The 26,433-nt window shown below is 25.2% G+C and overlaps 5 protein-coding genes across 5 annotated transcripts; all 5 read left to right on the top strand.

The window, feature by feature from the left end:
• The first annotated feature begins 1,049 nt into the window (after nt 1–1,049).
• Nucleotides 1,050–2,992, top strand: OCT59_021115 (uncharacterized protein). Its single transcript, XM_066149634.1, has 2 exons — nt 1,050–1,352; nt 1,425–2,992. Exons 1-2 carry the CDS (start codon nt 1,096–1,098, stop codon nt 2,614–2,616), a joined length of 1,449 nt encoding a protein of 482 aa, XP_065990522.1. The 5' UTR covers nt 1,050–1,095; the 3' UTR covers nt 2,617–2,992.
• A 2,191-nt stretch (nt 2,993–5,183) lies between these two features.
• OCT59_021114 (uncharacterized protein) lies at nt 5,184–6,972 on the top strand. Its single transcript, XM_066149632.1, has 2 exons — nt 5,184–5,483; nt 5,565–6,972. Exons 1-2 carry the CDS (start codon nt 5,227–5,229, stop codon nt 6,772–6,774), a joined length of 1,467 nt encoding a protein of 488 aa, XP_065990521.1. The 5' UTR covers nt 5,184–5,226; the 3' UTR covers nt 6,775–6,972.
• Nucleotides 6,973–9,227: 2,255 nt separating this feature from the next.
• Nucleotides 9,228–10,853, top strand: OCT59_021113 (uncharacterized protein; the record flags this gene model as incomplete). Its single annotated transcript, XM_066149631.1, has 3 exons — nt 9,228–9,481; nt 9,560–10,757; nt 10,839–10,853. 3 exons carry the CDS (start codon nt 9,228–9,230, stop codon nt 10,851–10,853), a joined length of 1,467 nt encoding a protein of 488 aa, XP_065990520.1.
• Nucleotides 10,854–12,862: 2,009 nt separating this feature from the next.
• On the top strand, nt 12,863–14,768 carry OCT59_021112 (uncharacterized protein; the record flags this gene model as incomplete). The annotated part of the gene is made up of 2 exons (XM_025319926.2): nt 12,863–13,119; nt 13,195–14,768. 2 exons carry the CDS (start codon nt 12,863–12,865, stop codon nt 14,423–14,425), a joined length of 1,488 nt encoding a protein of 495 aa, XP_025172623.2. The 3' UTR covers nt 14,426–14,768.
• A 3,022-nt stretch (nt 14,769–17,790) lies between these two features.
• Nucleotides 17,791–19,297, top strand: OCT59_021111 (uncharacterized protein; the record flags this gene model as incomplete). Its single annotated transcript, XM_066149630.1, has 2 exons — nt 17,791–18,044; nt 18,115–19,297. The coding sequence occupies 2 exons, from the start codon at nt 17,791–17,793 to the stop codon at nt 19,295–19,297; spliced, it is 1,437 nt and encodes a 478-aa protein (XP_065990519.1).
• Nucleotides 19,298–26,433: the final 7,136 nt, after the last annotated feature.

Raw genomic sequence — 26,433 nt, 5'->3', positions numbered from 1 at the left:
AATCACAGCTTAATGATTTGTTTAATGCATAATGCCTTGAATAATGAAAAATTTAGATACGATTTTGGTAAAGTTTATTCCGCTGATTGGCCTGAAGGATATATTTAATCTTTGATATTGAATTAAAATGGAAATAGATATGGTAATTATGATAAAATTATTGTATTAAAAAGCTTAGATAATTCTTCATGTATAAATTCGGTTTGAAAATAGGGTAATTAAAGTTAAAAATAAGCTTATTTGCTTAATTATTATTAATTATGTATTTATTAAAACATTTTTTTCTTTCTAACCTTCACCTAAGTAGCTGATTCGGTAGTTAAAATAATAGCATGAATTTTTAGAAAAACAATTAAAAAAAAAAATCACTATTTAAATTATAAAATTCAATAATGTATACATTATTGTATATTGCCTAATTTTTAGAGGAACATAATCATAAATTTTTGAATATTCTTTTTTTCTTTTTATCACGTTAACTAAAGAATTTTAAAATTACGTCACTTCATGATTTTTGTATACGTCACTCTGGATCGCCTAGGCACATCTGAAATGTGTGTCAGGTTGACGGCGCAGTGTGGCGCAGCGATTTTTCCAAAAAAAATTAAATTGCAATTTTTTTTATTTAAAATAAAACCTTTAAATTACTGTACTAGATGTATTTTCGTCCGCTCTACAAATTTACTTAGAGTATATACGGGCGGTTTAGAAGGCCATTTTCGAGTTATTTAACAAAAACCGTTTTTTTGACAAATCCAATTTTGGAAATGATCGGCAAAGTCGATAAAATCAGTTGTTATATACTAAAGTCAAAATCTACGTCCAAAACCTCCTTCCGTTTATAAGTGAATTTTGTAAAACAGATGAAAATACATCTAATATGTAAATTTGAAAGCATTACATTAAAAAGAAAATCTTTAACTTAGATTTTTTTTGAATTACTGCGCCACACTGCGCCGTCAACCTGACACACATTTCAGACGTGCATCGCCTAGTCGCACAACTGTCACATAATAAAAGGTGTGCTCCAGCACCAGCAGGCTACAGATACGATCTGCAATAACTTTATTCTTTCTAGTTTTTACCACAACCATAATGGCTGATGATAAATTTTTACCAAAGTTATCACAAAATTTACTTGAAATTTTAGACGATGAAGAATATTATGATATTACGATTGAAGTTGGTAATGACCCTCACGTAAAAATTTTTCGTGCTCATATGAATATTTTAAATTATCGTTCTCCTTATTTGAGAAGAATTTTGTCGGCTAATGAAAAGAAATATGATGGAACTATAGCACATATTAAATTACCAAATATTTTACCTGAAATTTTTCAAATAATTTTAAGGTAATTTAATTAATTGTTATTAATAAATCAATAAAATATTTTTTTTTTATTTGACGTATTATTTTATTTTAGATATATTTATGGTGGAAGAATTTCTTTAGCAAAATATGATATCTTAGATATTATTAAAATCTTGCTTGCTGCTAACGAATTAAGTATTCAGGAATTAATTCCTCATTTACAATCATTTTTAATTAAAAATAAAACAAGTTGGATGGAACAAAATTTTAACTTGATATATCAAACAAGTTTCGAAAATAATTCTTTCTTGGATCTTCAAAAGTTTTGTACGGAATTAATATCTAAACAACCAGAAAAAATTTTTAATTCATCTGATTTTACTTCAATTCCAGAAAAAGCTTTAATCTCTCTTATTCAACATGATAAAGTTAAAATAAGTGAAGTTCAAATTTGGGAACATGTACTTAAATGGGGTATTGCTCAGAATCCTGGGTTATCATCGGATCCTTCATTCTATTCAAATGATGATTTTAACGCTCTAAAAAATACTTTACATCAATGTGTTACTTTCGTTAAATTTGCTGGATTTACTCCTAAAGAATTTTTGAATAAAGTATATCCATATAAAGAAATAATACCTGAAGAGTTATATGAAAATTCTATCAAATATTTTTTGAATAATGATTATATAACTACTAGTGAGAAATCAGAGCGACAAACAGTCAAAGAAATTGGTCTCAAAAGTTTAGATTCAAAAATTATCACAATTCAACATGCTAAAATAATCTCGAAATGGATTGATAGAGTAGGAATTATGGATAATTTAAAAAATTCATATGAATTTAAATTAATTTTTCGTGGATCTCGTGATGGATTTACGCCTAAAAAGTTCCATGAAATTTGTGATAATAAATCTCGTACTGTAACGATTGTTAAAGTGAAAGAAAGCAATGAAATTCTTGGAGGATATAATCCGGTTGAATGGAAAAATGATAATTATGAAGGTAGATATGTTACTACTAAGGATAGTTTCATTTTCTCTTTTGTGAATAAAGATAATATTGAAAATTGTCTTATTAGTCGAGTAGAAGATGAGGAACATGCTATAGTTTATTGGCAATATTACGGACCATCATTTGGTAGTGGAGACCTTATAATATATGGAGGGAATCAAATTGAATCTTCTTTTAACGAAAATATTAGTAGCTATTGTAAAAAGAATTCTTATGAAAAACAGATCAAAGTGACACCACATACATTTGCCGTAGAAGAATATGAAGTTTTTCAGATTCATAATAAATAATAGATTAAATAAATCAGTTTGTCAGGAAGTTGTGCAAGTTTGTAAGATTGTATAGTTCAAATAAAGTGGGAAAGAATTTATGTAAGATCATTTGAAATTTAATAAAATATCATGTGATTTTTTCAGAAATCATAGAATAATGAATCTAATGATACATCAACTTTAAAAATGTAGTTTTGGTGTTACATTGCTCCCATTTTATGTTTTTAAAATTATATTACTTTGTTATATGTTAAAGTTGATAAAAGACCTTTCAAGTGGATATTATTCTTTACGGTTATTTATTTTTATTTATTTATAATTAATAGAAGAAAAATATAATGACGTTAATAAAATAAACATTAATTAATAAATATGTAATGTAATTAGAAAAAAATTTATATTTATTATTTTAACGTTTTAACTTTTAGTTTTAATTATGATTATTTTTGCGACAATAAAGGATCAATTATAATTTAGATTTTATGTAGGCGGATAATTAGTGTATTACAATATGGTGACCGTTTTAAATATGGGAAAACATGGGAACGTGATTCAGCTCTTTTATTGGAACATCAATCACGTTAAGTTAGAAACTATAGATAAAAAACCAATTGGCTAAAATCTTATCACATAAAACATTTTGCAAATCTTAGAAATAATATTTATTTATCATTGATTCTCCTGATTAAGTCGCTTCCAGCACTAATGAAAAAATAACAAATATTTTTAGTATATAAAAGGAGATGTTTGATGTCAGATTATATAGTAATCAAAAAAAAAAAGTAAGGATTTGGAATTTCTCGTAATGAAAACCCTTATAAATGGTCGAATCATTCTATTAGACTCAAAATTGTTAACTCCGTTTTTTCGCTCTTTTACTTAAACTGAAAATGAATAAAAAAATAAGATTATATTTTTATGGTAAATAAAGTTTGGTTTATTTTATTCGTTTTAATTAAACCTTTAAATACGGTTTTATACGATCCAACACTAATAAAAAATTTAGATATATTCTAATAATTTGAAGACTGACAAGTAAAGTGGAATGAATAATATGTCAAATAGTTAATTAATAATGGTATCGGTACGAAGTGAATAATTAATTATTGTACTCGAATATTTGATTTTACCGGATTTTTCTCAATCATGATGTAATTGATGTTTATATTATTACCGATTTAAAATTTATTCTCAAACCAAGAAATTATACATAAAAAATTATAAATAATAACTGTAAGAAGCTAATTTGATAACGTTTATTTTATTTTTATGAAATAATTTTCATCATGATCTATAAATTAATTCCAATTGACAATCAAATTATAAAATAATTAGTAAAATGAAATATTTTTTCGCTATCAATTATGGTTTTTATTGAATATTTTTAAACTTGAAGTCTACTAAAATAGATTGCTCGTGGATGTATTTGGGTATTATTGGATTTTTTTTTTTCATATATTCAAAATATTTGGTCTAAATCCTTTACATATCTTCATACCCAAACCATAATAATACCATAAGGTTCAATATTACATCTGAATGAAGAAAATCTTTATGACTTTTTCCAGTATCATAATATCTCGTTTTAATCCTTCAGTTTTTGAATAATAACTTGATTTATTATTCAAATAGTAATTTCTCAAATTTCAAATTTCTATCTTCTATAATCTTCGGTATTTGGATCTCAAGTTATCCATGATTGAATGACATTACAGAGATAATTGAAGACGAGTCACAATCTAATAAAAATGTTAAAAGTAAAAGTTTTATAAATAATAATTAAGTAAATAGATTGATTTTTTATTCTAATTACCTAATTTTAAAAACCGTATTTATACAAGAATTATCAAAAGTTTTTAGTGCGACAATTTTATCATAATAATTCCTTTCTATTTTTGATATTCAATATCCAAGATTAAATACATTTCTCAAGAAACATTTCTGAAAATTTACCCCTAAGTATTTTAGTATTACAAGGTTAATATTTGATACTAATAACTTCCCGCATCAAGTTCTTTACATCCTCTATATTCCATATAATTGTTTCTTTTTATCAGCTCTTGCATATAAACTATTTATTGTGCTGATTCAACATGAATTTTTTAAACTTGTAATTAAATAAAAAAATTATTATTATTTAAATTATAAAATTCAATAATGCATTTCATTATTGATAAAGTAAATTATTTTTGCCTAATTTTTATGAGGAACACAAACTTTCATTTATTTCTTGGATTTTCTTTTCTTTTTTTTTTTGATATTTTCATATTAAATTAATTTTGGTTGTATATAAAATATATAGATTACATTATATTTATTAAATTCAAAGATAAATTAATTATAAAGTATAATAAAATGAAATGTAAATAAATAAATTTAATAAAAAAAATTCATTATTTTTTTTTTTATGGAATACGTAAAAAAAAACATTACTATATAGTAAACCGTATTTTTACTAAAATTACGTCACATAGATTTTTGTGTACCGTCAAGAAAAATTATATCTGGATCACCAGAGTAACACAACCGTCGCACCATCATCATGATTTTTATAAAAAGGCGTAAAAAGGCGGCGGAGTACAAACGATCTGCAACAATCTCCTTTATTCTTTTTCATTTCTTTCTATAATGGCTGATAATAAATTTTTACCAAATTTGTCTCAAAATTTACTCGAAATTTTAAATGACGAAGAATATTATGATATTACAATTGAAGTTGGTATTGACCCTCACGTAAAAATTTTTCGTGCTCACATGGTTATTTTAAATTATCGTTCTCCTTATTTGAAAAGAATTTTGTCGACTAATGAAAGGAGAAATGATGGAACTTTAACTCATATTAAATTACCAAATATTTTACCTGAAACTTTTCAAGTAATGTTAAGGTATTAAACTCATTTTTTTATAAACAAATTATCGTTTTATAAAATTATTTTTAATTTTCTTATCATCGATTTTTAAATTAGGTATATTTATGGCGGAAGACTTTCTTTGGCAGAACACGATACTTCGGATGTCATTAAAATTTTGATTGCTGCTAGTGAATTAAATCTTTATGAATTAATTCCTCATTTACAATCATTCTTAATTGTAAACAAAACGAGCTGGTTGGAACAAAATTTTTGCTCGATTTACCAAACGAGTTTTGAAAATAATTCTTTATCAAAACTTCAAAATTTTTGTACAGAGTTAATATCTAACCATCCTGAAAAGATTTTTAATTTACCTGATTTTACTTCGATTTCAGAAAAAGCTTTAATCTCTCTTATTCAACATGATAATCTTCGAATGAGTGAAGTTCAAGTTTGGGAGTATGTGCTTAAATGGGGTATTGCTCAAAATTCTGAACTTTCTTCAGATCCTTCAAGTTATTCAAATGATGATTTTAACGCTTTAAAAAATACTTTACAACAATTTATTCCTTTAATTAAATTTACTGAATTTACTTCTAAAGAATTTCTGAATAAGGTATATGATCCGTATAAAAAGATTATTCCTGATGAAACTAATGAATATTTAATCAAATACTTTTTGAATCGTGATTATATACCAAATAGAAATTCAGAACAGAATGAAACTAGAGATATTGATTTAAAAAATATTGATTCAAATATTATTACAATTCAACATGCTGAATTAATCTCAAAATGGATTGATAGGCTAGATATTACAAATGAATTGAAAAATTCATATGAGTTCAAATTAATCCTTCGTGGATCTCGTGATGGATTTACACCTGAAAAATTTCATGAAAATTGTGATAGTAGATCTTGTACTATAACTGTTATTAAAGTGGAAGGTAGTGAAGAAATTCTTGGAGGATTTAATCCGATTGAATGGAAATCTGATGATAGTTATGGGAATACTAAAGATAGTTTTATATTCTCTTTTAAAAATAATGATATTGATGATTATATTTTAAGTCGTGTGAAAGAGGAAAATAAAGCTTTATTTCATAATTTGAATTATGGACCATCGTTTGGTTATGGTGACCTTATAATAAAAAGCAACTATTTATTTTCTAGCTCCAAAAAAGATTTTAATCACTGTTATTGTAAAAAATATTCTTATGTAAACGCGATCAGAGAAACAGGAAATGGTTATACTATAAAAGAATACGAAATATTTCAAATTACAAAAGATACTTATACATTTTCACAAAAAATTAATAAATAGTTTACAATAGATGGGTTTATTTACTTATTAGGGTTAAAACACATTGTTTTAAATTATTGAATTAGAAATTAAAGGAATTTTTTTTAAAATTTATTATTACATTCATGTTTTATAGTTATTTATTTATTAATTAACTATTACAAAATTCTTATAATAAATTTTACAAGCTTTTACTTTTTTTATAGAGTATTACTATAAATTTTAACCGGGTCGTAAATCGTAATCCCTCGTAAAACATAAACTAAATAATAAACATTAATACCAGAGCACAATTAATTACGCAAATCTCTTGATTTTTGGTTATAACAATAAAACGTTGTCATTTTTACTTGTTAATTATTTAACTGCAATGTTCCACTAAAAATTTGATTTTTTTGAAGTTTGTAAGGTTTTAAATATCATTAAAACGTAGCAACATTTTCAGGTTTGTCGTTATTCACAAAATAATTTATCTTTTATATAATAATAAACATAGTATATGGAATATGTGGCGAATGCAATAAACCAAGCACAAGATAAAGATGGTGTCAACTTTGTAATACTAAAAGGTTTAAGTGAACTTTAAAAAATGGACAAGTGAAATAAAATTATTGATAAATTAAATTGAAGTTACAACTCAATACTGTACATCCTAGAAAATGTCTTGAGTGGATTCCTTTTTTTGACGTTTTCAAAAATACTACTTTTATTACCAGTGGAGGGTTTAGCAAAATTTATCCAACTTGCTGGCTTGAAGTGTATATCAAATTTTGAGATACTGAAAGTCAAAGATGGCAAAGAAAAAGTATCAAAAGTTTCATTAAAAAGCTTAGACAATTCTTCAGATATAAGTACGGAATTTTTAAATGGGTAATAAATAAAAATTTTATTATATTTAAAAACTTATTTTTGTATATTTGTGTATTAGGATCCAATAATGTTAAACCTTATATCTCGGGTAATTTTTCGGTTATAACCAAATGTTACGGAATAACTCAAGATCCAAATACTAAATAAATTTTTCTTGGATTATCAAACAAACTAGTTTAAAAAAAATTGCCAATAGGCTTCAATGCTGGAAAAATTCATAAAGCTTCTCATTCAAACAATATATTATATCGTAGTAATATTATCCATTTATTAATGATTTAGGAATGTTTCAATCATCAATAATGAAAAGCGATCGATTGAAAAAGGAATTTATGGGGTATTACCTTACGTGCTATAACTGCTATATGTAGTTATCAGTATACAATGGTTGCAGACATTTATTCATTTGGAATAATAATAAATAAATATATGTCGATTATTAAATGTTGGGGTGCTAAAGTAGAGAATAGATCAACTTCTAAAGAAATATAACAAATTTTTAAAAAAAACTGAAAGATAATTTTGGTAAATTTTATGCTCAAATAAAGGATGTTGAAAAAATTAAGACAAATAAATTAAAGAACCAGTCAAATGAAAATGAAATATTTGAAGTCTAACACATCCACAAGCCATTTATACAACCAGACTTTTAAATTTCAAAAATATTTCAGAACCAGTGAATTTAACTAAATTATATTTACTTCAACACAAATCAGGTGAATTTATTATTATTAATATTTTATATAAAAAAATATTTTACATTAAAGATATTTATTGACAATTTATTATTAATAGATGTAAAAGAAACTATTCCATCAACATCGATAAATTCAAGTAAGTTATTTAATCAATTGTTCAATACAATATTTTTTTTATTGTTTTTTTTTCCTTATAGCTTCTAAATGTTTGGGCTGCGAAATTTAATTAATTAAATGGTAAATTTTATTTTATATAATTTATTATTTTGTATATGCATGATTATGATTGAAATGGTTTTGAATAATAAATCTTATACATATCAAATAATTAAACATTTTATTCTAATTTATATATAAATCCGTCAGTATTTAGTTAAAATTTTACGTAAAAAAATCACTCTAGTCACCGAATAAATCATTTTATAAATAATAATAGTAATTTTATCTCAGGAAATTGCTCTGATCGCATGGAATAATACTCGTATAATTAGCTCTTAATTTTTACCGGTATTATGAATAAAGGTTTAAAAATGAATAGAGTATGTCTGACACGATCTGCTAATTTTCAATTAAATATATAATAATCATACGTTATCGTTATATAAATCTAAACCAAATATACTTGGAAGGTAACAATTTCTTTCTGCTGATCTTGTCAAAGGTAGCAATTGCGAGACCAGACCGATCCAAGCTGATTGTTTGGAATGCTCTGTTCGGAATCGATTCGCAAAACTAAACAAACCGCCTATCCGACTATCCCTAATTTGAAACAATCTACAACAATCTAATACTAATCGGAAATTGTTTATCATGTCACAAAATTTCATTTAAATATTTAAATAAAGAGAAAAAATTTTTTATTATTCTATCGCCTTTTTTAATTGATATTGACCGATTGACGTTATAATGGCTGATAGATTTTTGTCAAAATTATCGCAAAATTTCCTTGAAATTTTAGATGACGACGAATATTATGACATTACAATTGAAGTTGGTAATGACCCTCACGTAAAAGTTTTTCGTGCCCATATGGTTATTTTAAATTATCGTTCTTCATACTTGAGAAGAATTTTGTCAACAAATAAAAAGAAAAATGATGAAACTTTAACACATATTAAATTACCAAACATTTTACCTGAAATTTTTCAAATAATTTTAAGGTATTAGAATCTAATTTCTATATATATAAGATATATTTTGTAAAATTATTTTTAATTTTTTTGAGAATTTATTTTTAGATATATTTACGGTGGAAAAATTTCTTTGATAGAATATGATACTTTGGATATTATTAAAATTTTGGTCGCTGCTAATGAACTAAGTCTCCAGGAATTAATCCCTTATTTACAATCATTTTTGATTGAAAATAAAGAAAATTGGATAGAACAAAATTTTAATCTAATATACCAGACGAGTTTCGAAAATGATTCTTTCTTGGATCTCCAAAAGTTTTGCACAGAATTAATATCTAAACAACCAGAAAAAATTTTTAATTCACCTGATTTCACTTCAATTTCAGAAAAAGCTTTAATCTCTCTTATTCAGCATGATAAAATTAAAATGAGTGAAGTTCAAATTTGGGAACATGTACTTAAATGGGGTATTGCAAAAAATCCTGGACTTTCGTCAGATCCTTCAAGTTATTCAAATGATGATTTTAATGTTTTAAAAAATGCTTTACAACAATTTATTCCTTTAATTAAATTTACTGAATTTACTTCTAAAGAATTCCTGAATGAGGTGTATCCGTATAAAAAGATTATTCCTGATGAGATGTGTGAAAATTTAGTCAAATATTTTTTGGATCATGATTATGTACCAAGGAAAAGGTCAGAGCAACAAACAATCAGAGAAACTAAAATAATTAGTCTAAAAAACATAGTCTCAAAAATCATTACAATTCAACATGCTGAATTGATCTCAAAATGGATTGATAGATTAGAGATTACAGATGAATTGAAAAATTCATATGAATTCAAATTAATTCTTCGTGGATCTCGCGATGGATTTACGCCTCGAAAATTTCATGAAATTTGTGATAATAAATCTCATACTATATCAATTATTAAAGTGAAAGATACTAATGAAATTTTTGGAGGATATAATCCGATTATGTGGGAATCTAGAACTTACATTCCAGGATCTGATGGTGAATATAGTAAAACTAAAGATAGTTTCATATTTTCTTTTAACAATAAGAAAGATATTAAAAATCATATATTGAGCCGGGTGGAGGAAGAAAAATACGCTATAGATAATGATTGTTCATGTGGACCATCATTTGGTCGTAATGACCTTAAAATTGGTGGAAACTCTTTTAATAAGCATTTTAGTTATTGCAAAAGATCATCTTATGAAAAGCCGATAAGAAAAACTGGTAATTATTTTGCGATAGAAGAATATGAAGTTTTTCAGATTATAAAAGATACTAATGAGGTATTTAACTATTTTTTGAAAATTTTTATTTATAGTATTATTAAGTAATAAAATTTTGTATTAATTTGTTTTATAAATTAGCATGTTTATAGATGAAAACCGGAGAATTCGTTATATCGAGAGCTGACTTTATATTAATACAGTAATAATTTATTGGTAATAATTTTATTAATATGATACATTTTATCCATGGAAATAAATTTTTTGTTTAGTACCAAGAATGTATTTTCCATAAATTTTATCATACTCACAGAGATTATGTTTTTGGCTTACTTATAAAAACAACGTACGGATTTATCAATAAAATGAATAGATATATAATTTGATTATCAAATATATTAAATAAATATATACAGTAAACTGAGAAACCTCTTGTTAGTTTTAAAAAAATTTTGTCCATTTTTCCTTCTTCACTTAATCAATTTTTTATATTCTTTTTTATTCATTAATTCTTGGAAAGTGAATACGCCTTAAACTCGCTTTGATCGTGAACCAACATTTCGAACCGAATCATAACCTAAAATAAAAAAATAAAATAAGAAAAAAGGAAAAGTGAAAGAAAAAGTGAGAAAACAAAAGAAAAAAGAAACAAAGGAAGGAGAAAAAAGAAATGGAAATAATAAAAATGCCCACTACCGTTCAGCAGCAAATCTTATGCCAGATAAAAAGTGGGTTTGCTTTTTGACATGACTTGTTTGGAAATCCCAAAAAAAGATTTTGACGAAAATTGGCGGCTGTTAGTTTTGAATATCTGGACACAATAGAATTTGTATGGAAGATGAAAAGATAAAATAAAAAAAAATAAAAAGTGAATAGACGAATAAAAAATTAAAAGAAACAAAAACAAAATAAAAGGTATTGAACTCACCCGATCATAAACCGCTGCCTCAAATAAAATTGTATCGTAAAAATACTAAGAGGATAATAGAAATTCATTTGTCTGGCTGAATATTAAGGACGGATTGCCAAAAATTCGTGAAATAATCGAATATGACAAAGAGATTAAATGAAAGATAAATTATTATTTTTAAAAGGAACTATTAATGAACTTGTGAAAATGAATTCAATTTAGTTTATAGGATAAAATAAGAATAGAAAATAAAAGGAGAATAAGAAGACAAAGAATAAATAAAAAAAATAAAACAAATAAACAAAATAAAAGAAAAAATCAAAGAAAGTCTAGAACACTCTGAAAAGGAAGACGAAAAATTAATATAAAAAAAGCAAGACGTTTAACTCACCAAAGAAATAAAATAAGAAAAAAAAATAAAATATGAACGAAACAAATTGTGAAATGAAAATGAAAGAAAAGACAAGAACTTACTTTTACTGTTACTAGACTCTTCAAAAACGAACCGTAGACTATAAATTAATACAATTTAACTATTTCTAACCTATAAGAAAAAAGATAAATCGGTAATTTGAATAAATGCTTCTTACTATTATTAAAATTCCTTAGCCAAAAACCCAAACTGAGAGAATATCATAATGACTAAAAAAAAATAAGAAAAAGAAAATTAATAATAAATATAGACTGAAAACACTATTAAATTTAACAAATATAGTTTAAAAAAGTTGTACTGTATATACAAGAATAAATTGGTAATTAATAAGAATAAACGTATACACTTTTTTAAAAAACAAATTCGATTTTTTGTATTTTACACAAAATCTTTCTGAATAACTGACATTACAAGCTTAGAAAATCTTTTTCTTCTCGTAAAATATTTTTGTTTCCGAAACCATATTTTCTTTCTTATTTTTAAAAGGATCTTAAAAAAGCGCGTTTTTTAGGGTAATTTCCTGTAAATGCAGAAAAAAAAAAATTGCGAAAAAAAGAAATTTATTTTGTAAAACTAGTAGGCCACATGATGATTTACCAAATTACTTAATCAGTGTGGGCGTAGTATATTAAAATTGATGTTTAATCGCAAAATAAAGTAACTCAATTACGGTTACACAAATTTCGTTAAATATAAATTTATTGATTTTCAACTTTGTGTACCGTCATTCTGGATCGCCCTAGTTGCACAACTGCCACACCGTGCCTTTTATAAAAGGTGTCGGTGTACAGACTACAAACTTTATTCTTGATTCTTTCCATAATGGCCGATAATAAATTTTTATCAAAATTGACTCAAAATTTACTCGAAATTTTAGACGATGAAGAATATTATGACATTACAATTGAAGTTGGTAAAGACCCTCACGTAAAAATTTTTCGCGCTCATATGGTTATATTAAATTATCGTTCGTCTTATTTGAGAAGAATTTTATCAACTAATAAAAGGAAAAACGATGGAACTTTAGCACACATTAAATTGCCAAATATTTCACCTGAAACATTTCAAATAATTTTAAGGTATTAAATTAATTTCTATAGTTAAGTTATTGTTCTATAAAATTTTTTTTTTTATTGATTGTTTTTTTTATTTAGGTATATTTATAGCGGAAGACTTTCTCTTGTAAATTATGATATTTTAGATATCATTAAAATCTTGGTTGCTGCTAGTGAACTTAATCTTCAAGAGTTAATTCCTTATTTACAATTGTTTTTGATTAAAAATGAAACAAAATGGGTGGAGAAAAATTTTGCCTTTATATATAAAACGAGCTTCAAAAATGATTCTTTCTTGGAGCTCCAAAAATTTTGCACAGAATTAATATCTAAACAACCAGAAAAAATTTTCAATTCTTCTGATTTTACTTCGATTCCAGAAAAGGCTTTAATCTCTCTTATTCAACATAATGGTAATCAAATAAGTGAAGTTCAAGTTTGGGAACATGTTCTTAAATGGGGTATTGCTCAGAATCCTGAAATTTCTTCGGATCCTTCAAGTTATTCAAATGATGACTTTAACGCTTTAAAAAATACTTTACGACAAATTATTCCTTTAATTAAATTTACTGAATTTACTTCTAAAGAATTTCTGAATAAGGTATATCCGTATAAAAAGATTATTCCTGACGAGTTAAATGAAGATTTAGTAAAATCTTTTTTGGATAATGACTATAAACCGAATAAAAAATCTGAACCACAGATAATCAAAAAAGAAGTTAAGCCTAACAATATTGATTCAAAAATTATTACGCGTCAACATGCTGAATTAATCTCAAAATGGATTGATAGGCTAGGTATTGCAGATGAATTGAAAAATTCATATGAGTTCAAATTAATTCTTCGTGGATCTCGTGATGGATTTACGCCTGAAAAATTTCATGAAATTTGCGATAATAAATCTCATACTATAACAATTATTAAAGTGAAAGATAGTAATGAAATTCTTGGAGGATATAATCCGATTGAATGGAAATCTGATAGTAGTTATGGGATTACTAAAGATAGTTTTATATTTTCTTTTAAAAATAATGATAATTATATTTTAAGTCGCGTGAAAGATGAAAAACATGCTATAAATAATTATTGGAATTATGGACCATCATTTGGCGATGGGGACATCAATATAGTAGTGTATAGTAATAATGTTGTGAAAAAAATTAATAAGTTAATAAATACGTTTCAAGGTTCACCTTCGACGGACAACACCGACAGAAAATTTAACTATTGTTATTGTAGTAATGCTAATTACGAAATTCCAATCAGGAAAACTGATGGTGAATATACTATAGAAGAATACGAAATATTTCAAATTGCAAAAGATATTTAAAAATTTTTCAGTAATTAAATAGTTTACATTAAATAGCTCTAAATGAATGATTTTATTTTCAAATTAAATTGTATTATTTATCATTATTAACTTAGCCAATTAGAAAAAATTTGTCTCAATTTTATCACCTTTCCACCGAAGTTCTATTATGTGATTTTATCAGTATTAACAATATTATGTCGGGTAATAAATAAATATTCAGATTATGGAATATTTTATAATCTAACATTTAATTGTTTAGTATGAAATAATTATTACAAACTTCTTCAGCCAAGTTTTACCTTTTAAGCATAGCAAATTGATAAAATGAATAATAAATAATAAATAATGAATTTTATTTACTAAATTTATCAACAACGTTTAAGAATTTATTATAAAAGACGGATTTGTTAGTTACTTTAACGTAAAAGTATATTGCGTATTTATATAATTATTGAGGTGACAAATTATCCCTCGATTCATTAGACTTGGATAAAATATGCAAATAATAAATGGCTGGCATAAATTGAGTATTTGAACAATAAATTCTTTATTTATACTTTTAAAGTTTAAGCGTTATTTATTTAAAGTTTTCAATAAAAAAAATGCAGAATTTTTTTTTTTATAAAGAGAATGAATATCAGGACAATTATCAATACCGTAAAGTTATCAACTGATTAATTTTATAAGTTAAAGTTTTGCAGTAAAGATTAATAAGTTTTTTCTTGTTCTTTATGTATTTTATTAGCATAAAAAATGGTCCAAAATAACTTATTCATTCGCTACAGTTGATAACAATAATACAGTAAACATCTTTTCTACAATGAATGCTTCAAATAATTAAATTTTATCTGGTATTTTGAAATGATGAGAATCTTTTTAAATCTACCCTGTTAAGGCTTAATATCTCATAAATAAACAGCTCCTACATTATCTTAATAAGATTTTTCATATCATGTTCATTCCATCATTACGCAAGTAAGGGCACAATTCCTAATACACTTACTAACCACCTTTTGTAAAATATAAACTCCGGTTATTATTAGGTCTAACGTTGCAAAGTTTATATTATCATCAAATTAAAATTTATGTAATATAAATTATTCTTTACATAATTTTACATAAATAATAACCAATATTAGTCCACTTTTTATAATTATTTTTCGAAATTAAACTTTTTAATAAGTTTATGTTAGAAGACCCAAAAATAAAATCTTACGATAGAAATATTAATACAGCTACAATAGAAGATAATTATGTGAAAATTTTTCAGGTAAAATAAAAATTATTATTATTATAATAAATAATTAAGTTTAAACAAAAATTCGACCAATTATTGTTAAAGTACCAAATCAGAAAATTCTGCTAGATTAGTAGCTTTTATGGATGTTTTAGGAAAAAAAGAAGTATATGGAATATGTATAGAATCCTAAGATCTAATAATTCGGGTATTAGGTTAAAACTTATATTTCAGATCATTTTTCATTTATTATCAAAAAATTTAGAAGTATATAACTTAAAATTTAATGTTACGGACTACCAAATAGTACTAGAGATTATGATTTTAAAGTTTGGAGATTTGAGAGATTGTTTAAAATAATCCTTGGTTTATCAATCAAAACTTATAAGTTTAGTGAAAATTGTCAATGGGCTTCTAAATATGAAAATTCCAACATTACTGTATCTTCGTTCAGGAAACGTATTATTCCATGGTCGTACCTATCCGTTTATTAATGATTTAGGAATGTGTCAATTAGCAAATAATGAAACTGAAAGAGATCGATTGAAAAAGACGTTTATGGAGTATTACCTTAAATGTCTCTAGATGTTTTACGTGATTGCAGATATTATTTATTCGTTTGGAATAATAATAAATGAATATGTCAAAAGAAATTCTTTATTATAACATTCCCCATGACCTTACTTTAGCCATTAAAATATGTAGAAGACTAAGACCAAAATTTCTGAAGACACACCAAATTTGGTTGCTAATTTGATTAATAAAGTAGAGAATAAATTAACTTCTAAAGAAATATATCGAATATTAAAAAAATTGGAAAATGATATATATATAATTATTCTTGGTAAAATTTATGCTCTAATAAAGAATTTGAAAAATTAGAGCAATGAACTAATGAACTGATAAAATGAAAATGAAAATAATTCGAAATCTACGTATCCATAAGCCATTTATACAACAAGACTTTTAAATCTTCCGGAACTAGTTAATTTAACTGATTTATCCTTATTTCAATACAAATCAGGTGAATTTATTATTATTAATATTTTATAGAAAAAAAAAAGTATTTAATACATTAAAAGTATTTATTAACAGTTTATTATAATAGATGTAAAAGAGATCAACGTCAGTAACTCCAATAAGTGCCTAATTTTGTTAAATATATTATGATCACAATACTCTTTTAATTATAGCTTCTGAATGTTTGCACTGCGAAAAATTAATTATTATATTTTATATAATTTATTTATCTTTTATTGAATAGTTTTGAATAATACAAAAGATCTATTTTCTACACATCAAATAATTAAAATAAAAATAATGAAATTATCAAATAACATTTTATTTCAAATTTATCAGTATTCATCGCAAAATTTTACATAGAAAAATCATTCTAGTCACCAAGTACAGTTCACGAATTTTTTATATAGTGAATAACTTGCTATAATGAAAAAAAGTTCAGGTACAGATTTTTTTATATATATAATAAAATAACCCTTAGTATAGTGAATTTCTCACTATAATAAATTTTAATCTCCAGCCAACGGGATTCACCATAGTGAGGTTGAACTGTAAATGACTTTATGAGCAATGATAGGTTTATCTCAGGAAATTGCGCCAATCACACGAATAATGTCCTTTTGTTGAACACTATAGCCGCTCGCTTAATTAGCGCTTAATTTTTTACCGGTATTTGTGCTTTTTTGTGCTAATCATGTTGTTTACATCATGAATAAAAGTTTAAAAATAAGAGTTAATAGTTCACACACTAGTAAACTAAAAGTCTAATGGTAGAGTTATGTCTGACACGAACTGCTGTTAATTTTTAATTAAAAAATAAATAGTACTTTACTGCGTCATACGCTATCGTTACATAAATCTCAAATATACTTTGAAAGGAACTGACTGGTCAAAGCCATTTTGTAGAACCGGACCGATCCGAGCCGATTATTCGGAATGCTCTGCTCGGAATCGATTCGCAAAACTAAACGAACCCGCCTATCCGGCTATCCCTAATTTGAAACGATCTACAACAATCTATTACAAATCGGAAATTGTTTATCATGTCACAAAATTTGTTTTAAATAATGAGAAAAAATTTTTTATTATATTATCGACCTTTTTTCATTTTTTCATTAACATTATAATGACTGATAAATTTTTGTCAAAATTATCGCAAAATTTTCTCGAAATTTTAGATGACGATGAATATTATGACATTACAATTGAAGTTGGTAATGACCCTCACGTAAAAGTTTTTCGTGCCCATATGGTTATTTTAAATTATCGTTCTTCATACTTGAGAAGAATTTTGTCAACAAATAAAAAGAAAAATGATGAAACTTTATTATATATTAAATTACCAAACATTTTACCTGAAATTTTTCAAATAATTTTAAGGTATTAATCTAATTGCTATAAGATATATTTTGTAAAATTATTTTTAATTTTTTGAGAATTTTATTTCTAGATATATTTACGGTGGAAAAATTTCTTTGGTAGAATATGATACTTTGGATATCATTAAAATTTTGGTCGCTGCTAATGAACTAAGTCTCCAGGAATTAGTCCCCCATTTACAATCATTTTTGATTGAAAATAAAGAAAATTGGATAGAACAAAATTTTAATCTAATATATCAAACGAGTTTCGGAAATGATTCTTTCTTGGATCTCCAAAAGTTTTGCACAGAATTAATATCTAAACAACCAGAAAAAATTTTTAATTCTTCTAGTTTCACTTCAATTTCAGAAAAAGTATTAATCTCTCTTATTCAACTTGATAAAGTTCAAATGAGTGAAGTTCAAATTTGGGAGCATGTGCTTAAATGGGGTATTGCTCAGAATCCTGAACTTTCCTTGGATCCTTCAAGTTATTCAAATGATGATTTTAATGCTTTAAAAAATACTTTACAGCAATTTATTCCTTTAATTAAATTTACTGAATTTGCTTCAAAAGAATTCTTGAGTAAGGTGTACCCATACAGAAAGATTATTTCTGAAGATCTATATGAAAATTTAATTCAATGTTTCTTGGACAATGATTATAAACCAAGTAAAAAGTCAGAACAACAAACAATCAAAGAAACTAGAAAAATTAGTCTTAAAAACATAGACTCAAAAATCATTACAATTCAACATGCTGAATTGATCTCAAAATGGGTTGATAGATTGGAGATTGCAGATGAATTGAAAAATTCATATGAATTCAAATTAATTCTTCGTGGATCTCGTGATGGATTTACGGCTGAAAAATTTCATGAAATTTGTGATAATAAATCTCATACTATATCAATAATTAAAGTCGACGATAGTAATGAAATTCTTGGAGGATATAATCCGATTGTGTGGAAATCTATTTACATTTCAATATCTAATTGTGAATATGGTGAAACTAAAGATAGTTTCATATTTTCTTTTAACAATAAGAAAGATATTAAAAATCATATATTAAGCCGGGTGGTGGAAGAAAAATACGCTATAGATAATTATTATTCATATGGACCATCATTTGGTCGTGAGGACCTTAAATTTCGTGAAGGCTTTGAATCCTCTTATAATAAAAGAGCATCTTATGAAAAGCAGATCAGAGAAACTGAAGATGTTTTTTCTGTAGAAGAATATGAAGTTTTTCAGATAGTACGTGATAATTGACTAGAACATTTACAAATAATAATATTTTATATTTTAAATTTTTTTTTTTTATGATATCATTAAAAGTAAAATTTGTGTTAGTTTGTTTCCATTTTTTGACAATAGATTTTATTATGCCGTGAAATAATTCTTTTTTCCAGTTTTAATACTAGGAATATTATTTTTTATAAATGCATCGTATTTATAAAGTTTATATTTCAGTATTTTTGTAACTTATTTTATCAATAAAATGGGATAGGAAGAACGAAGTATAATTGAATTATAAGTTATGTCAATACTACGTTCAATAAGCCAATTTAACACAATAAGCGGAATTATTTTCTGAAATAAGCTAATAATCAATAGATAACAAGATTTCTCTGTGTCAATGTGTTATGTTAATATATTCGATCTAAGAAGAGTGAAAAAAGATTAATATATGGAATGATCTAATATATGGAATGATCCTATATTTCGCGCTCATATAGTTATTTTAAACCTATTTAAAGGAAATGTTATCAACTAATAAAAAGGAAAATGATGGAACTTCAACACATATTAAATTACTAATTACTGTATTCTACATGAAAATGTTCAAACAATTTTAAGATGATAAATAATTCATTATATACAGTAAATAATTCACGGTTTGGTATTGATATATTTATGGCGGAAGAATTTCTGTGATAGAATATGATACCCTAAATATCATTAAAATCCCAGTGAATTAAGTTTATTAGTTTTGCATGGATGGAGAAAATTTTGGCCTAATCCACCAAATGAGCTGAAAAATGATTATTAAAGAGTAAAAGGTCATAGTAGTACTAGGAATGCCAACGGCCGGTCAGAGTTAATATCAATTCACCTGATTGGCTGAGTTTAGAAATTCATTGATCTCTATTATTCAACATGTTGTTCATCAAATGAATGAAGTCCAAATTTGGGAACTCATTCTTAAATGGGCATTGCTCAAAATCATGATATTTATAAGATATAATTAGTATTACTGTATCATATTTACAGTATGTAGATAAAAAGAAAAATTTTCGCTTAAGTCATCTTTTGGTAATAACTTGGCTGAATTTTAATCGATAAATCTAGATGATCAAATTGATCCATAGTCATATTTCTACGAATTTTTGTAAATAAATGAAATATTTGGCTTTAGGTCACCTTTTAGGTTATTAATTGTGCGATTATACGCATAATTAATCGATATACACAGTGCATGATTTAAAAGTATAATTATAATAATCATCAACCCATAAAATTCAAATATTGAACAAAAAATGACACATATATATAAATTTTACTTTATTAAATTAGTAATTTGAATAAAATAAATGTTTTAAAAATTGAAATACTAACTACGTTATAGAATAACTTATATTATATGTTGCCAATTAAATTTGATATAGCAAAAAAAATTTTTAACCACTCATTACCAAAAATTTCATTGCTTTTTCATATAATACAGTTTAGATACTAGCTTTTGTTTTATTAATAAATTTATTTTCCAAATTATTTCAAAGCATTCAAAATATTTACAGTAGGATTAAGATCTGAACTGTAAAATAGGTAATATAAACCTGTTATTAAAGGAAAATTTACAAATTTTTGGTGATATTTTTTTTTCAAAGCATAACTTTAATGCATTATTATTCAGAATAATAAAATTTAGAAGTTTGTAAAAAGGTGATATACCAGGACCCAGAAATATATATATAGGGGTCAGGTGATGAAAAAAATTTTTTACTATGAGCTGTACGCATTTTTTCAGGGCCGGAATTATGAAAATGTCAGTCAGTTACTATATTAGGAAATAAAATTCTGACCGGCATTATAAAAAATTATCTAAAAAAGGAAAGATATTCATGATTTTTTTAGTTCAAAATACGCAAACTCAAACCTGACCCTTTTATATATATTTCTGGGTCCTGATATACCGTTTACAAAACAAAAGAAAATTTCTTGTTCATTAACTGTTTCCTGAAATTTTATAAATAAATTTAATAGTGATCGGGTAATATTAAAAAAAAATAGTGGCCAACCAACAATACCAAATGAAATTACTATTTATTGAGTATTACACTGTAGTGACTGTACAATCTGATACAAATAATGGTCAAATCGAAATAGCAGCAGAGTTATGACTGACCAAAATAGGAAGTGGCACTTTCCCACCATTATTGACCGTACATTACACAATCTGTTTTTTTAATGATTAAACCTTATAATTTAATACTTACCGCGTAATATGCTATCGTTATATGAAAATAAGCTCCAATATAATTTGGAAGAAATAATTTCTTTCTAACGATCTGGTAAAATATTTAAGACATAAAAATGGAATCAAATCTCTGTTATAATCAGGAACCATTTTGTAGAACCGGTTCGATCTGAGCCGATTATTCGGAATGCTCTGCTCGGACCTCGGAGTCGATCCGCCAAACTAAGGAACAACTTATCCCCAATTTGAAACGATCTACAACAACCTATTACTAATCGGAAAATGTTTACCGTGTCACAAAACTTTATTAACATGCGACGGTCTGTTAAAATTTTGTGCCACCTTAAAGTGTATTTTTTCATATTGTTTACCGAACTGCTGGAACTTTATCCAAGCGAGTGATTTTAATCTATTTATTATATCCGTACTTTTAAAATCAGATTTCATATTGCATGATGACGTGTAACATACTAAATTAATTTTTTTATTTTACAAAAAAATTGTTATCTGTTATAAAGATAATTGTAATTAAAAATTGTCTTTTTTTTTGTAAAATTTAATTAAAATAAGAATTAACGAAAAATGCTCAATTTCCCTCACAAAATTATATTCTTTTTTTTTTATTTAATGTTTTATTTTTATGAGCATTTGCAAAATATTGAACCTATAATTCTATAATCAAATTTATACAAGCAATAATAATTTATAGTCCAGATAAATATCATTCTAATTAATCTTTTCATTATATATTCCACACTTTATTGTGAAAGAATATACTCTATATCATTTTATTCATTTAATAAGTCTTTACGATTTGACTTTATTGCTCAATCACAAACTGATTTTATTCATTTATAGTAAAAAAGTTTTATAATTACTAATTTGTTATTTTTCACTTTCATTTTCAATTGAAGCTCCTATAAAAAATTAAAAATTTAAAAGTTTTAACAATTTTTTTTTAATTTAAAAGAAAGTTTTTATTAGAAATAACATACTATGTAAAATCAATAACATCAACTGAAATTTGATTTATACTAAAATATATTTTATAATGTGGCTTATAAAAAAATTCTTATGATGACGTCATTATACATACTGTGCACGAAATAATTGCTGTACTGCGGTACTACGGCTAGATTTTGGAAGATCTTTTGTAAATGAATCAAAGTATTACAAGCTTGTGGATGAATAGATGATTGGTCATTTTCAACAGCTGGAAGGATGTGATTTGAATCCTGGTTATAAGGGAACAAGAATATTATAGAATTAAATGAAAATTTTCAGCCATATTATATAAAACGGAAATTTAGGTATAAAATAAATGATAATTTGTATTTTATACATATTTAAATCTAACGCTAATACGAGTTCTGTTCTTTGAAGTTCAAAGTTAAAGATAATGATCTTTGTTTTTTATCAAAATATGATAATTGCGGATACTATTTCATCTTTTTGGCGAACATAAAATCTATAATATAAATCACAGATGTAACTGATCTGATATCTCAGTTGTTTCATGTAATATGTTGATATCTACTAGTTTTTTCAATTAAATTGTTCATTTTATTAACATGAAAAAATTATAATATTATAAAAAACAGTCTCATTATTGAAAATACAGTATGATTTTATTAATGAAGTTCATCATTTATTAATTTTTTTAGTTGTTGCCATGTCAATCTTACATTTCTGAAGAAATTTTGATAAAGCTATAAGCTATAATGAGATACAATATCAATAACATTTCAATTTACAACAACGTATATTTGTTTAGTTTGGCTATACCTGTGATAATAAAAAAGTTTGACTCACATGGTTGGCCACATCAGTAAAAATTTATAGCCGATCATCAATTAATCCATGTGATATGCCCACATACTATAATACCTATAATATTATTATTGTCTGGGCTATTAAAAAATAATCAATATCCGATATTAAATGATGCTATAAGCTATGTCACGGTCAAATAATACTTCCCAAGTATGTAACACTTATTATGATACCTCTATTACCTGTAATGTATAAATCTGTGTCATTGTATCTAATTGCTGAAAAAGCTTATGCAGTGATAATTACATCGCTCAAAATTACTTGTAGCTAAATGTCCAAAGCAAAAATATAGTAAATATAGCAATATCTATCCTTTACCAATATTAATTTACTTTAAATTTTATTATTTTTGATTATGATATTTTTAGAAAAAACTTGATAATTTTTTTTTTTTTAATTAACTGTTAAGATTCATATTACAGTACAAGTTTCAGATCAATTAGCTTATGAATCAACTGATGTGACAAATGTGACTCATACATGATAATCTTTATTTTTTTTATGAGCTATCAAATGTTTTTACAAGTATATATATACCCTCACTTCCTCAAGAAAAAATTCAAATTTCAAATATTATTTTTCAAACTTTCAAGTATTATTTTTCAAATCTCAAATATTATTTTTCTCTCAAATATTAATCTTCTATATCAACTGAAAATGTCTTATCAATTGTGCGCAAATATTATCTCTACTGTTTTCAATGAAATACCAATCAACAAATGCTATAATCTTCCTCAACAAATTGAAACTCTTCAACATCCATCATTATTTCAACATCTACCATTACTTCCATTACTTTTTTACATTCTTTTTATAATCCTTCTCATCAATACAAATCTCCTCAATCATATAATTGTTTTGTTTTTTATTTCATTGAAACACATAATTACTATACTCTTTTTCATTCTTAAACATCTCCCTTCTCTTCCTTCATATCTCTATAATTTATTTTACTCTTTTAAAAATTTTTTGCTATATATATTATTATCATTTACTCTTTATATATTATCTACCTTATCATCAATTCTTCTTCATCTTCTTTATTTGCTTAATTGCATAATTTATATTCTCCACTTTTTTTATTCTTTGCTTTATAAATTAACCTATTTATTAAATAATATTATCCTTTTAATTTCCCAATAGCTTAGTTACTATCTTTTTCTTTTCTTTTTTCTTTCTCAATAATCTTATATTACGTAGCTAGGTCCATTGCTTACCAAATATAGCATGGAGACGTAATCTTTTACCCTTTGGTCAACTGGGGAATACTTGGCCATTCTTAGATAGATAATTTTTATAAGGGGATCGTTTGCATCGCCCATGAAGCATTGCACCGTGCTGATTGGTGTCAGAGAGATCCTTTGTCTTATAAAAATTTACCCTTTTTTGATCATTTGACCATTCCTATATAGATAAATTTTACAAGGGGATCGTTTGCATCGCCCTCTTTGTACTATGCAAATTGGTGTCAGAGAGATCCTTTGTCTTGTAAAATTTACCTTTCTTGATCATTTGATCTATCTCATGTGATTTCATTCTTCACATGTGATACCCTTTATTTCATTCCTTTGTTGAGTTCTTTCCTTAATAACTTATTAACTCAACATTATCCATCACCGTTGGTTCCACAATTTTTGTGTCCAAGTTCAATTCTTGGAGGTGATTTTCATTTTCTTACTAATTAGTCTTTTTTTTCAGTTTTCCATTGATGTGTGTGATATTTTAATAATGTTTGATGGGTGCAAACGCCATAGATAATTATCTTCATTATGGGCCATCATTTGGTCGTAAGGACCTTAAAATTTGTGGAGGTCTTAGATCCTCTCTAGTTATTGCAAAAGAGGATCTTATGAAAAGCAGATCAGAGAAACTAGGGATAATTTTTCTGTAGAAGAATATGAAGTTTTTCAGATAATACAGAATAATTGATTAAAACAGTTACAAATAATTATTTATAAATTTTTAGTTTATAATATTATAAAAAATAAAAATTTGTGTTAGTTTGTTTTCATTTCTTGGCAATTGATTTTATTAATATGACCTGAAAAAAATTTTTTATCCGGTTCTAGGAATAAATTTTTTTATAAAAGTTCATATTTCAATATTTTTAATAAATAACTAACGGATTTACTAATAAAATGAATATATAGATTAATGAAACATAGATCTGATATTTCAAATCAATTTAAAAGTAATCACGAAATTGTTTCTGCAATAAGCTAATAAATAATAACGGATAACAAAATTTTATTGTGCTTTTATAATACATCGAACTAAGAAGGGTGAACAACATGTAATAGATAAACAAAAACCACAAATTTATTACAATACGTACAATACGGAAAAGATAAAGAGAGAATAACTAATATTTATAATATAAATTTAGCAAAAAGGGTTACTTCCTGATTCCTGAATATGTTCTTCGAAACAGTTATTGTCTTTAATTAAAATAGTAAATTAATAAGTTAATATATGGCGGATTATGAAGTTTTCATGAACAACTTTTGATCTCTATTCCTTTTAATCAAGCCGTAAAGATTCATTCAATAAAACTCGTTCCAAGAGAAATGGGTAAATAATTATTTTATTTTTAAGTTTCTAATGAATCTGAATGTAAAAATTTAGAATATGATACTCATTATCTTTATTGCTTTTTAAGAACATGAGGATATGAATTTGAAAGATTATTAGTATACATCACTAAAAAAAAAGTTATTATATTTAAAAATTAAATAAGAAAGGAAGGAAGGAAGGAAGGAAGAAAAAATAAATATAATAATTTTCTGCTTATATTAAACTTTTTAAAATGAGAGGAAAAAAAAGGAATGAATGTTTAGTATCTGGAAATCAATAATCATTGTTACTGATATATATAGAAATGTCATACCACTTTAAAATCACAATCATATTCATTCAGCTTTTAAGAAATTATTCCTGAAAACAGGCTAATTGAAATCTATCATGAATTGATTTCTAGTCAACGTACCAATAATAAAGGTATTAAAAACGAACTATAATTATGACATACAAAACTTTTTTAACAGAGGTACTTAATGTAATTAATGAATTTCAAACACAAAATTAGCCGAAAACA

Source organism: Rhizophagus irregularis, chromosome 3 (genome assembly GCF_026210795.1).
Source record: "Rhizophagus irregularis chromosome 3, complete sequence".
Taxonomy (NCBI): Eukaryota; Fungi; Glomeromycota; class Glomeromycetes; order Glomerales; family Glomeraceae; genus Rhizophagus; species Rhizophagus irregularis.
The sequence above is the reverse complement of the archived record's forward strand: the minus strand, read 5'-3'. Positions and strand labels throughout refer to the sequence as shown.